The sequence below is a fragment of the Rhamphochromis longiceps genome, linkage group LG16, assembly GCF_057381845.1.
Source record: "Rhamphochromis longiceps isolate RC_006_pf linkage group LG16, R_longiceps_female_GT1.1, whole genome shotgun sequence".
NCBI classification, from domain to species: Eukaryota; Metazoa; Chordata; class Actinopteri; order Cichliformes; family Cichlidae; genus Rhamphochromis; species Rhamphochromis longiceps.
Genome location: NC_140572.1, coordinates 2,411,854 through 2,425,766, shown reverse-complemented (window position 1 = coordinate 2,425,766; position 13,913 = coordinate 2,411,854). Strand labels below are relative to the sequence as shown.

Here is a 13,913-nt window from a genome sequence, read left to right as displayed (position 1 = left end):
AAAGAGTCGCAGTACTTACATCCGTCCTCTCATAGCTTTTGCTCTCTGCTCCTGTTCAGGGTTGCGTGGCTGAACAGGAGTGGTTTGTTCAGGCGGACAGAGGGGGGTAAACCCCGGGTACACCCCTGGTTCTAGACTCTGCAGACATGAGAGGATCAGAGTTCAGGTGATTATGTCCCACTGATTTCTATCAATATCAGTAACGTTCAGCATACTCAGATGTTGAATATGTAACAACTCCACATAATCAAACCACACAAACACGTGTGATGCCAGCAGAGGGCAGCAGGAGCTTCAAACATGCGCGCTAACAGCTGCTGTCTGTGAACACTGCAGCAGCAAACTGACACTTCTGCTTTGTTTCATTGCAAATCGTGTCTATTAGATGATAGCAGAGAGTAATCAGCTCAGCAGTAAATGTCTCTGCAAGTCTGTCTACGGAAACTCCACAGCACATACAGCATTTCATACATGCAGCAGTGAAACATTCAGAGACATGCTGGGGTCCAAAAGACACTTTTATTCTTTTATTCATTTTCCAGAAAGTTTCCTGAGATTAAAATCTGTTATTGAAGAAAGACGAGGCCAAGAAGGAACAACGTTAAAGCTTAAGCCAGCCTGTCCCAGGAGTCTCTCTACTCTGTGCCGCTCTCTCGGTTTGGATCTATTCCTCCTGTTTCTCATATTTGCCGTCTTACTATTTAGATTTTAATTGTGCACAGTTAGTGTGGAGCACCCACAATTTCCTTGTACACGTGCAATGACAATAGAGGGCTATTCTATTCTGTTCTATTCTATTCTATTGTAGAAATAGGGCAGCTTTAAAGGCCTTTCTTACTTGCTTCACTTGTGATGTCAACCTTTTATGTACAGTCTATGACAAAGACAAGTCCGGATGTTTCTGTTGTAGTACCAGGTCCACATGAACACACTGCCAGACTGTGGACCTCCATTTATCACAAACGAAAGCAGCTGAGAATGAACATGAATTTTTACCATCACTTGGTTAACAGACTACAAAGTGCTTCAAAGCTATGTTGCCAGAAGTATTCCCTCACCCATCCAACTCGCTGAACTCAGGTGTTCCAGTCTGTGCTGTGGCCACAGGTGTAGGAAAACAAGCACCTGGCGTCCAGACTGCCTCTGCCAACAGGAATGGTCGCTCTCAGGGGCTCAGTGAAGTGTACGCAGTCATGGTCGAGCACTACAGACCTCCAAACTTCATGTGAACTTCAGATAAGCTCAAGAACAGAGCATATAGAGCTTGATGGATTGGGTTTTCATGGCAGAGCATCCAAGCCTTACATGACCCAGTGCAATGCATCAGATGCAGTGGTGTAAAGCAGGCTGGACTCTAGAGCGGTGGAGACGTGTTCTGTGACTAATCACACCTCTGTCTACCATAAGAACAGCATACCAAGATGCTGTCATGCACACCGCTAAACCTTGTGGAAACCACTTTCTCAGAGTGTTCCCAGAGCGAGCTGAGGGCTGGAGGTCACCGACTCAGTCTTGCTGTCAGAGACAGTATAGTTTTCTAACTGGAGTCACATAAACCCCAGCAGGGTGAGCAGTCATCATATTAAACCCTGTGGATGTCACTCAAGTTCATACTTTTCATAACATAGTGTATTAGTGTTATTAGACAGCAGACAGGCTGGAGTGGTCGGCACATTGCATGCCTTCACTGTGTGGACGTCACAAGTCATTTTAAAATGAACAAAGAAGAGCACCTGTTAGACCGTGCTAACTAACACACACTCACCATCTTGGTTTTAACCAGTTTCTCTATGGCGCTAACTAGCTCTGCAGCACTGGGCACCTCAGAGGAAGACTGCAGAGAGGTGAGCAAGGACGAAGACTGAGAGAGGACAGGGGGAACAGAAAGTATAGGTGTTTATTAAATATGAGAATGATAAGAAAGAAATACAGAGAAAACCAAAGAAACGAAGAGCAGGAAGGAGAGAAAATCTGTTAATCGGCAGAAGACAGCAGCTACAGATGGACACGCTCCAAGATAGGAGTGCTTGTGTGAGTGGGCGAATGAGGCATGTTGTATGTAGAACAGCGCTATATAAGAATCAGTCCGTTTACCAAACCCAGCCCCGTTTATTAGACAGCAGATTGAAGCAGACGAGCAGAACGTGGTTCAGCTGGTCACACAAAATCATCTGTTTTTATACTTTAAGCAGATCCAGCTGATCAGAGTAAACCATGAGTGTAAGTAACAGCATATTTCCCACAGGCAACACTTGTGTAATTACAGGCTGACCTAAGCCAGACCTACAGCAGCCTGTCTGGGAGCCTAACCTAAGGGAAAAACTCTGCTGGGCCGAATTACCTTGTCATCAGGATCTGATGGGTCGTTGATGATCTTCATACGGGGAGGCAGAGGGGTGTGGGCGTCTTCATCCTGCTCCTCCTCCCCACCACTCTGCATCCCAGACGTCTTAGACAGGATGTTGCCATCTCTGCTGATGACTCTCTGAGAGGAGACACACAGCATCAGCAGCTGGTTACGTACCACGTTACTGGTCCCACTGATAGTAAGATACAACATGACTGTGCCATCTATGAGCCACATATCTTTTCACTAATAAAACAATAAAGTGGCAGCTGTTCCTGGAGAGTTCAGCTCTCTATAAAACCAGTCTGACATCAAAGACAGAGCTTATTTCATTTGCAGAAGCAATGACGAATCATAGGCTCTCGTGCTTCATGGTTCGGGCTTTTAAATAAACCTCGTTAAGCAGTCGAAGCTTATTGTTTTTCCAAATCGATTTATTTCTGTGGATCCTTTCACGGTGACACTCAGTCACGTAGAGGCTCAGAAACACTGATGTTATCATATTTTTTGGCTAACACTGCGGATACAGGATAAAACGCATTCGTCCATCAGGGAGGGAGCCATGGCTGTGATCACGTTTGTCTGTGTGGGTGTTTTCGTGCGTAAGAGAAGGAAAAACTTTTCACACAAAAAGAGGAACCTCATCTATTTACCACCTGTTATGTGAATCCTGTATATCTTAGGATAGCACCGACAGCAAAAGCTTTTTTGTCACATGCATTTCTGCCCCGGTTCATGACTTTCTGCAGTTTAAATAAATGACACTGTTGTGTTAGTGGAGTGTTACACCTCTCATCAGACAAAGTCAAACTTAAGACGAACAAAGTTTGAGAAAGTTTACTGAAACACGTGTGTCATATTTCAGGATAAATACAGATATATTGACATAAATGCTCACACAGCTCTGCAGTCAGTTTGTGAGTGACAGGCCAATCAGGTGAAGCTGTACCTGTTTGCATCCCAGCACCATCACACGATCTCAGCACTGGGAATGTTCAGTGCTTCAGCAGCCACAGTGTTTGTAACACAGATCAGGAAACCACCCTCAGTGCTTACCTCACCAGTGACATCATCCTGCAGGGTAAGGTCAGGCTGACCCAGGTCGATGCTCTTCCTGATTTCCTCTTTTCCTGTTCCTGGCCCTGACAACAAGTCGCAGCCAGTCAGTCACAGAATCACTTTAACACTCAAACACACACAGATGTGAAGATGTGTCAGGCATTGTGCGCACGTCTTAGTTTTCCTCTCTGCGAGTGCCGTCAGCTGAACTGTGTCCTCTGCTGTCACAGACTTGTTCACAGCTTAAACCAGTTTCTCGTCACCAGCTGCAGCGGTTTTTCACCCATTCTGTGTTCATTTTCACCACTAATCAGTGGATTACTCCAACTTAACTTCTCCTCCCACAACACTACATTTGAGCTCGGGTTTTTGGACTTCGCTGTGTTTTCTGGTTGCTGGTCTTTAACTCCTTGTTTGGAGTCCGAGGGTCATTTTTACATTACACTCTCCAAACATCCAGCAGCACCTTTTCAAAGTTCTTCAAACATTGTCATTTACAAGTGATGCTATGGAAGCCCGTTTCCGCCACAAAAAAAAAAGGATCCATAACTTACAATTTCGAGTTACTTTCTCGAAATTTCGAGTTAATGTGTCGAAATTTCAATTTATTAAACTCACAATTTTGAGAAAAGCAACTCGAAATTTCGAGTTAGCGCTGCCAATCAGTAATCTACGTGAATGACGTCATTTCCTCGTTACCCAGAAGCTGAAGCCCTCAGCTACAAATGCCACAGCTAAGCTACCGGTATTACATCCAGTCGTGAATGCACAGATTGCTGAGTGCTTTCAGCCTGGCTTCAAAAATGATGAAATCCTTGTGTTATTGGCTGAATCACATGGTGTTGCTATCAGCAAACGTACTCGCCAAAGCGCCAATTTGTTGGGATCTGTTTTTGAGTGCGCGTTCCTCTGCACCATATGCTTCCGGGTAACAAGAAAGCGACCTCATTCAGGTATATTTTTGATTGGCAGAGCTAACTCAAAATTTCGAGAAAATAACTCCAAATTTCGAGTTATGGATACTAGCTGTTTTGTTTTTATTTAGTGGTGGAAACGGGCTTCCATACGATGCAGCTGCGAGCATGACAACGTTAAAAATAACTGAAGGAACAAATGAAAGCAGCTTTAATGTAACTGAAACCGTGTTAGCAGGAAAGCTGCTGCAGTGTAATAACAAGCTAAAGGAGCTTCAGTGTGGAGAGTGGGGGTGTTTGCAGCACATTAACATGTCATCATGACCGTTTCTGCCCCTCTCACCTGGCTTCTTCTGTTTGTGATTAGGAAGTTTCTTAACAGAGCTGCCACTGAGGCGGCGGACCGGACTGGTCAGCCACTTCCTCAGAGTGTTCCCAGAGCGTTTGGGACCAGGAGAGCTGGACTGCAGGGAGCTGAGGGACGGCTGCGGCTGAAGGTTGGCCACCGATTCGGTCTTGCCGTCCGAGCCGCCAACAGTGTAGTTTTCTGAAAGGAGTCACACAACATATGATTTTTTTAAACACACACCATCTGTTATGTAACCTGTTGCTTTGACTTCAGGCTGTGTGCTCAACATACTAAAGTGATGTGTGGATTTAAGCTCTTCAACACTAATCAGTAAGTTTACACTGTAAACAACGTGACAGGGCCGTGCACTCGTATCAGAACATTTTTATTAGTCCTGTATCCAGGTAAACATCTCATTGAGATTAAAGCCTCGTTTCCGAGGGAGGCCTGGCATCGTGGCAGCAAAAGTAAACAAACAAACAAAAAAAGTCTTTCTTTGTCTGCAGAGTCGGTGTGTTTCTGGAAAAATATCAATCCTGCTCATCAATTTCTTTATGGTAAAAAAGAGGAACACCTGGTCCCACTCTGCACTCAGCGTATACAGCTGATAGGGAGAAGAGCCCAGCATCATCCTGCAGTACTGACATTAATCCAACCAACACATCAGGTCTGCCTAAACGTCCTGGTCTGTGTTTGCACCACGATCCACACGTCACATCACCTGACCCAAGACTACAGTCATGTGAAATTATTTCAAATACTTCTGACAGCTATAAATATCTGCTGTGATGGGGACAAACATGCAGGCACAGGAAAGCCAAGCTCTGTGGCAACGGACGCACTCAGAGGTCCAGATGAGCGAGTCTGTCACAAACAAGCATCTGTGCAGCAGCTGCCATGTCGCACACACACACATCACACACACACATGCACACACACACGCTCCCAGGTGGCACTCACACTCCTCCTTCCTTTGCTGTGGTGTCACATTAGTTTTCATTTTAATCGGTTTTTGTCATTTCTATCGCTCGATCCAACTCTTCGATTTGAGCATCGAGGGTGAGACGGGAGTCTAGGACAGTCGTCAGGGTCCACCCTCGGACAGGACAGCCATTTAACAACCATTCAGATTCACAACTAAAGGTAATGTAGCATCACCAGTTAACCCTGCATGTCTTTGGACTTCGAGAGGAAGCAGACACATGAGACACGGGGAGAGTGCAAATTTGCCTGGATTCAAACCCACAACCTTGTTGCTATGAGGTGAATATAAATGAATAAACGTACACATGGTCTTTTGGTTGTGCTTCCTGTCGTATTCATCTTGTACAGCCAGAAACATCAGACTGTGTGAATGACTTGAAGAATAAATAGCAGTCACGCGTCAGGAGTTGCTGCATCAGCTGCTCTCACACACACAGCTGGCAGCAATGGGTAGAGGCTGTATGTGCCAGATTCCCACAGGAGCTGAAGGAGGGTTAAAGGTCAGGGGTCTCCTGAGGTGTTCTGCTGTAGCATAGGAGCTAAGTTAAGAGATTGGAGGAAGAAAAACTCCTATCTGGTATTTGAATGTGTCATATTTATACACAAGCAGGCTGTTTCTGGGCTGCAGACGCTAAAACATGTGACAACATGTCACAATCACAGATATTACATCAGACCTCAGTACGACCAACAGCGTGCAACAGCGCACACTAACATACACACTGCTGTTGAGTGTACGGTTCAGTGAGCACTGTGGATCAGGCTGAATGAAACATTCAATCTATTTGTAGATCTGGATCAAAATAGTTATAGTTTGGAAACAGAAGGTTGGGTGTGACGTGGTCAAACATCCTCATACGTGCTAATGAAACCCAAGTTTCATTCTCAGAAGTGTTTGCTTCTCACAGCAGTACAACACACAGGGTGTGGTTGCACGATCTGATATCCTCGTGTTGGTGTTGTTCCCAGATCATCATAGTAAATGTTGCTCCAGGATCAACATTGCAAGTGACCAATCAGAATGTTGTGACGTCATACTTTTGCGACTTCGGGAAAAACCGGCGTAAAACAAAAAACTGTACTTAAGCTGCGAGAAACCGCCTCTGTCCGCCGATCAACGGACCCTGACCCTGACCTGTTAATAAACAGTAAGCAGAACTGATATTGTCCTTGCAACATTGGAATTTCAGAAATGCACGAATGGCTTGGCGCACAAAAGAATAACGTCACAACAATGTGATTGGTCACTTGCAATGTTGAACCTGGAACAACATTTTCATGATGGTCTGGGAACAACACCGACACGAGGATATCAGATCATCCGGGTGTGGTTAGCCAGCCAGCTGCTCACTAACCACAAAACACTGATTGCAGTTCACTTCACAGCCGTGGTGTCATCAGGAACAAAGGTGTTCTGGCCGTTACAGCGAGATATTTGAAAGCAGCTAAAGCCATCATGTTTATTTTACAGCAAACGTGACTACATTGCAGCTCTAACACAGTCCTGTGGGACAAAGATCTTCTTCCTGAAGTCACCCAGCGAGCAGAGACAGTGTGGGTTGGGGAGTGTGTACTGGAGGTTATTTAACTTGTTATTCGAGATAACTGTTAAACACAGGAGCCAAGGTCACCTGCTGCAGCGGGGCAGCAGTTTCTCTCTGATAGAAACGCGGCGGCGCTGGAACTTTGCTACGTTTATAGCTTTGGTCAGTGTGCGTGCACAAGCTCCACTCTGACCACTCATCACTGCTGTAGGATAACGAGCCCAAACGGTCACCTGACCTCGACCTCACTGAACAGTTAAGAGGACACTTAATGACATCACTCCAAGTGCTGTGGGGCAAAGTCAGTCATGTGTTTCTGAAGAGTCACAGCTCACCTCCTCACCTTTGTGTCTCAGCACAATCAGTGCTCGTCACCGGGTGACCTTAGCATGTGGTTAACCACAGAAACCTGTTATGGACTTGAGTGCACGCACACACACACGCACACACACACACACACCTCAGTGTGCTGCTGTCAGCTGAATAGTCAACAGGAACAGTGGTAAGGAGTATAACACACAGCAAACACACAGCAGCATGACAAAGAGAGGACAGATAAGCCTGCATTACAATTTATTCGGCATTTCCGTCCAGACTGTGTAAGATACAGCTAGACTGCTTCAGCTGTTTTTACATATAAAGCAGAGAACTTAAGGCCAGCTGAAGCAGAGATGTGCTAGTTGCTTAAATGCTAGAGCTCATCATGCACACTGATGTTTCTAAAGGAACAAGGTTACTCACACTGGTCATGTTTTGCTTGGACAATGATAAAGTAGAGCAGCGAGTGACAGGAAGGCAGAGCAACAATGGTGCCAAACCCCAAGCAGAAAGACTAACCAGTCTACCTTAATGTCTGAAGATATTTTCTATTATATAAAACACTTTATTTTATTATCACCCTAAAATGTCATCATACTCAAATATTCCCAGCCTAAAGTTTAGTTTTACAAACAAAACTCGAATTAGCCAGTGATTATAAATGATTAACAGCCCCAGTAAACCAGTAATAATACAGTTGGGCCAGCATTCGGGATAATGGTGGGGACTACACAGAGCTGTGGTGTCGTCCTGATGGCCAAAGTCAGGTGAGAACTCACAAGGAAGTCATTGTTCTACAGAGAGACAGAGTGACTACTGTTAAAATCCCCATCACTCACTATATTTAATCATAGTCTCACACAAACACACACCTCGGGTCCTCCCAGTACAGATTAAACGAGCTGAAGCAGCAGAACAAGGTTTCGGTTTCATTCTCTGCCTCACACTGTGCTAAACACCACACACATTCACACTGTGTCCATGAATGCTTCTATTGATACAAAAGTACTAAAACTCAGACCCATTACACACACACACACACACACACACACACACACACACACACACACACACACACACACACACAAAGCATGTCTCCTGTTATTACTCCACTTCCTGTTTTCTCTTGCTGAGCAGAAACTTCACAAAAGCTGATGGCGTATGATTTAACAGCTGAGCAGTGTTGGGGAGTAACTGAGTACATGTGCCGCCGTTACGTATATAAAAATATGAGTAACTGTATTCTGTTACAGTTACCGCTTAAAAAGATGATATTCAGAATACAGTTACTTTGTTGAACTAAAGGGATTACACGGCGGTACTTTCCTGTTTCATAAGGCTATAGCCTCTATTTTTGGTAATTCCACGCCAGTGGAAACCCAAACAAAACACGCTACAGGCCCTAATGCCCGCGTCTCAATCCCGCGTCTCATAATGATGTGAAGAAATATTTTAAAAAAGATTTAATATGAAGGCAACAGGCAGAGTGTTACAGGCATCGCCCTAAAGCATGCAGGGCAGTGTAGTCCGTGCTGCAGGGAGGATGGACTGTCATACCAGTTATGTGTCTGTGAGCGAGGAGGGAGAGAAAGGAAAAGTACGAGCTGTCACGGAGCAGAAACGGGAGCTGGAAGCATGTAAATATAATAATAACCACTGCAGCCAAACAGAGAGCCTGACGAGCCCAGCTGTGAGTAAGCTGTTAAGACTCGACTGTACGCTGTGTTCCTGTTTTCCTCTGAAACAATAAGCTCTGTTGCAGCAGCCTTTCAACGCCTCTCTCTGTCTCTCACTAGCAAAGTCGACCCAGACAACAAAGTAAAGCTAGTTTTCAGCTACGAGCCCAACACGAACCCCACGTATCAGCCAGAGGTCTCTTTACTACGGTTCCCAGCCTGCGGCTCCACGACCTGCAGGCTGGGCCGTAGGGGTTTGGTTTTTAGTGGATCGGGTGGAAGTCCGAGACGGAGGGCCTGGCACTCCGATTCCCGGCTTCTGGAATCTTATCTTCAGTCTTATGGTGCTTTTGCACAGTATTTGAACCCCACTAATACTAATGTAGTCATCACCAGGAGCTGTTGCATAAAAACAGAAGAAAGAGACAAAAGTGTGCCATAGTTAGCAGTTAAAGTGGGCCGGTGTGGCACAGCACCAGAACGACTGCAGGTGTCCATCAGTTTCGGTTGTGGTAACTCAGCATCCAGCTAGCCGAGACTGGTGAGCATAAAGGGAATAAGATGTTTTCACAGGTTGTTTCAAATGCAATGTTTCTATCGGCTCAACAAACATCAGCAAACACACAAACTGCTTGTGTGCAGTTTGTCGTACAGCGTGTTGCAGCCACAGGTCCAGCTGCTGTATTTTAGAGAGCGCTAACTTCACTCAGAGATGGAGAAAGAGAAGAAAGACGCGACAGGAAGAAGAGAGCTTAGATTCAAAGGGAAGGATGCTCGGCGGGGTTTGACAGTCCTCATGTTTTTAAACCAGATATTGGGTTTGTACATGTGACATTATGATTTTACATAGGGCTGGGCGATATGACCCAAAATTCATATCTCGATATTTTTTAGCTAGATGGCGATATAAGATATATATCTCGATATATATTTTTTAAAGCCATAAAGTAAGAACAAAAAGAGAGTTCTTAGTCAAAGCTGTGTCCCAGATGTCACACGGGCACTTTTATTAACATAGAGCAGATGTACATAAAATTTACTCAAAAATAAATTATGAGCATTTATTAAATAATAATGCTCCATAAATAAAAGAAAACAATGTTGTTTTTGTGCTAAACAAAGAGCTCACAATTGTGCAGTCAAAATGTAAACTAATAGACGCTGAGCACTATAACAAAGACAGATTTTACAGCTGCTCTGTTCCCAACTTGTACTGCGTGACTGACAGCCTGGAGTTTGTAATCCGCTTCGCAACCACGTCTCTTAACAGGTGCCATTTATAGTCCTTATACACAGTAGGGTAATATTACGTTGAAGCACAGTACGTATCACTCCGCGAGGCTCAGCCGTAATGCTCCGACAATCCATCAAGCGGTGCAGCTCCGTAGCTTACCAAAGTCGTACTAAAACATTTTTGACAGATTGCTGAGCGCCGTGTTCCACATAAAATCGGTTCGCGGCCATCAAGCACAACCAGAATTCATACATAAGGCGCGCTGTCAACTTTTGAGAAAATGAAAGGATTTCAGTCCGTGCAGCACCTCTGGGCTGCATGGCGTTAGCGTGGTTAGCTCGTTAGCGTGGTTAGCTAGCTAACACGTTGACGCCGTCCAGCCCCACGCACGGGGCGATGCGCAGTAACTCGTTAACGGAGATTGGCCGTGTCCATCTTGTCGCTTCCTGCAGGTGAAGCGATGGGGGAGGAGGGGGAGTTGTGTTCAGTGAAGGAGAGGCGAGGCCGAGTAACGCTGCGTAAAGACGGAAGTGGACGAAAGAGAGGCAAACCTGCGGCTCCACAAGTATAATTATAACGTAACATAGACTATATCGATATAAAGGATATTGTCACATCTTACATCTCGTATAAAAATATATCGATATTTTTTAAAAACTCGATATATCGCCCAGCTCTATTTTTACATATTGTAAAACAAACTACGGCAGACTAACTGTGTTGTGTAAAGGCTGCACTATGCAGGCAGTGCAGGATAAACAGGTTAGTTTGCTGTACTGATGGATTCAACTGATCTGAAATCTACTGGAGCTCTTAATAGAAACGACTTTGAGTTGCGTTTCTTTTCTTTGAGCTGTTGAATTGCACTTTCAGCTCTTCCCTACTCGTTCTCTGTAAAGCAAAGTCACCCTTTCCAATGTAGCAACAGAAAAGAGGCATTTTTTATTTTCCTTCTTTTTCTCTGCTGATCCGAGTCGAGCTGAGAATATTCAGAAAAAGTTTGTATCGCTAACACATTAAGCTAACTGAACCGTCGAGGTTGGTAGAAACGTCCTTCAAAGAGCTACTTTTTACTTTGCTTTGAGGACATTTCAGAACATGTACTTGAATCAGTGCTTCAAATACAGAATATCTGTACTTTTGCCACCTCACATAGTTTGTGTGTTGCCTGTTCTACTCCCATCATGTGATTTTATCAATGACAGGAAGAGACACTAATCTGCAAAGACTTCATTCCTCTCATACCGCTCTCTAACCTGAACCCTTCTACAGACACAACTGCCACACTGACTGCTGCGTTCGATGTGAGTGAAATTCTGCAGCATTTAAGTGTCAAACACATTTGTGTTGTTTTACAACTTTATCCGGATTTTTCTTCGTCGTTGCACGATCAGGTTTTCTAAGACGGTCAAACTGCGAGTTTCTTGGCTGCAGAGCTGCAAAGATCGAGTGGTCAAAGCAGCAGCATTACACGACTGTACATCGCAGATAATTAAGTAAAGATCAGATCGATCCTCCCATAATGACTCAACAACATCTTTGTGTTGCATTAGACACTTTTACCCTGTCAGTGGAAATATCTACTGATTGACCGACAGCAGTACCATCAGCAGTGGAGCTCCACCCTTTCTTAAAATGAAGCAGCTAACGCAAAATCGTTTTCAGCCTTCTCAGTGAGAATGTGTCAAACGACAACATGCATGAAAGGAAAGCAGCATCACATCTGTCCAAACTGCACAATGTAGCGATTCATTTGTGACCAGCTGCTGACGTCAGACCAGTCTTTTTTGGCTCTGACAAACGGCACAGGACTGGAAATGCATATGTTTTGTACTGGAACACAGTCTGTGTCACAGCTACTAAAACACTGTCAAACTTTTTACCCACGTTGTTTGGGTCTTACACGCTGACAGCTCAGCTCAGGCTTTGTCAAACTGGATGAGCTGCACCAAAAGCATAAGTAGGACCAAAGGAGAACACAGTATCCAGCTTTGTTCAGCAGAAAAGCACCTCCTCCAAGATCGTAGCGACAGTCTGCAATGTCACTATCATCTGTACTCCTAATTTTAAAGACTCATTGGCCGAATGTGGCTGCAGCCATGTTCGCTTTTATTGAGCCCCAGATTTGATAAAGTGAAGATCTGTTAATGCTAGCAGGGTTGGTTGTAAAGCTGGCTCCAGAGACTGAGCAGATGAATAAAACGTTAACATGTTGAAAACATCAAAGACAATGTTGCTTTTTTTACAGGTTTGTCAGTAAAATCATGTCTCAGTGAAAAAAGAGAAATAAAGCAGAAGCTCTGTGTGGTAAGCAAAGAGACTCTGATGCTCTTCACTGGAATTCAATTTCCATTTGATGTGTTTTACTACGAGTGTTTCTCGTCGTATCTGGGAGCACGATAAGCCCACAACAGATCCTTCACTTCAGTTTGCTGCTCACGCTCTCTGAAAACATGGAATTCAAAAAATCTGTCTACCGTCACTACTCAGTCATCTCTGTCACCTCCATTTGAACCAGATATCTACTCTTTCATCTCATTTCAAATGTATGAATAAAGTCAAAGTAGAGTCAGCTGTGTTTGCATCATCGATGAGACAAACCCATGAAACAGACGAAGCGAGGCTTCAGCTTCAGGTTGGACGAGACCGAAAACATCGAATCTCAGCTGATGAAGCAGCATAATGTTGCCTCTGTCCATTATCTCTGCTCAGAGACTGTGTGTGTGTGTGCGTGTGTGTGTGTGTGCGTGTGTGCGTGTGTGTGTGTGCGTGTGCGTGTGTGTGTGCGTGTGTGTGCGCGTGTGTGCGTGTGTGTGCGTGTGTGTGTGCGTGTGTGTGCGCGTGCGTGTGCGTGTGTGTGCGCGTGCGTGTGCGTGTGTGCGTGTGTGTGTGCGTGTGTGTGTGTGTGTGTGTGTGTGTGCGTGTGTGTGCGTGCGTGTGCGTGTGTGTATGTGCGTGTGTGCGTGTGCGTGTGTGCGTGTCCCTGAGGATCAGAGTCGTTTCCTGCTCATTTTCAGGTTTAATGGCCAAAGGACAGGACACAGGATCACTTTAAGACCCCAGAAGTCAATTATTTAGTATTTCCACAGTGAATGAGGAAGTGTCTCTGTGTGCATGTGCCTGTGTGTCTCAAAAAAAGGACACCATAGGAGTTTCCCATTTCCTTACAAGAGATGAGACAGTTTTCAGACTCTGGTGTCCTCAACAGTTAAACTGAGACACGGGGCCCTCTGCAGCCGCTGAGACGGCCTGGACCGTGGACCGCAGAGCTGCGCGTCTCTGGGATCTAATGCGCCCGTATTATTTGAGTGGCATGTATAAACCTGTTAAAATAATGAACTGGAACTAGTGTGACCAGTTCGGCTGCATGCCAATCGGTGCACTCTACACAGTTTTTAACATGACACTCAAAGACTTGTTAGGCCAAAGTCCACAGTGTGTCCTCATGCACGCACACACACACACACACACACGCACGCACACAGTGC

General features: G+C 45.0%; 1 protein-coding gene across 4 annotated transcripts in view; it reads right to left on the bottom strand.

Annotated features, from left to right (window-relative positions):
- The window catches only part of kalrna (kalirin RhoGEF kinase a), a 152,887-nt gene that overhangs the window by 23,417 nt on the left and 115,557 nt on the right, over nucleotides 1–13,913 (bottom strand). For 2 of the 4 annotated variants that reach the window (XM_085384695.1, XM_085384697.1), the window contains 5 exons: nucleotides 4,664–4,867; nucleotides 3,404–3,489; nucleotides 2,342–2,485; nucleotides 1,766–1,861; nucleotides 20–138 (listed from right to left, as the gene is read on the bottom strand). In XM_085384695.1, the coding sequence (XP_085240821.1) occupies nucleotides 20–138; nucleotides 1,766–1,861; nucleotides 2,342–2,485; nucleotides 3,404–3,489; nucleotides 4,664–4,867 (649 nt within the window). The remainder of the gene's footprint in view (nucleotides 1–19; nucleotides 139–1,765; nucleotides 1,862–2,341; nucleotides 2,486–3,403; nucleotides 3,490–4,663; nucleotides 4,868–13,913) is intronic. The other 2 variants (XM_085384696.1, XM_085384698.1) reach the window with 1 other exon arrangement.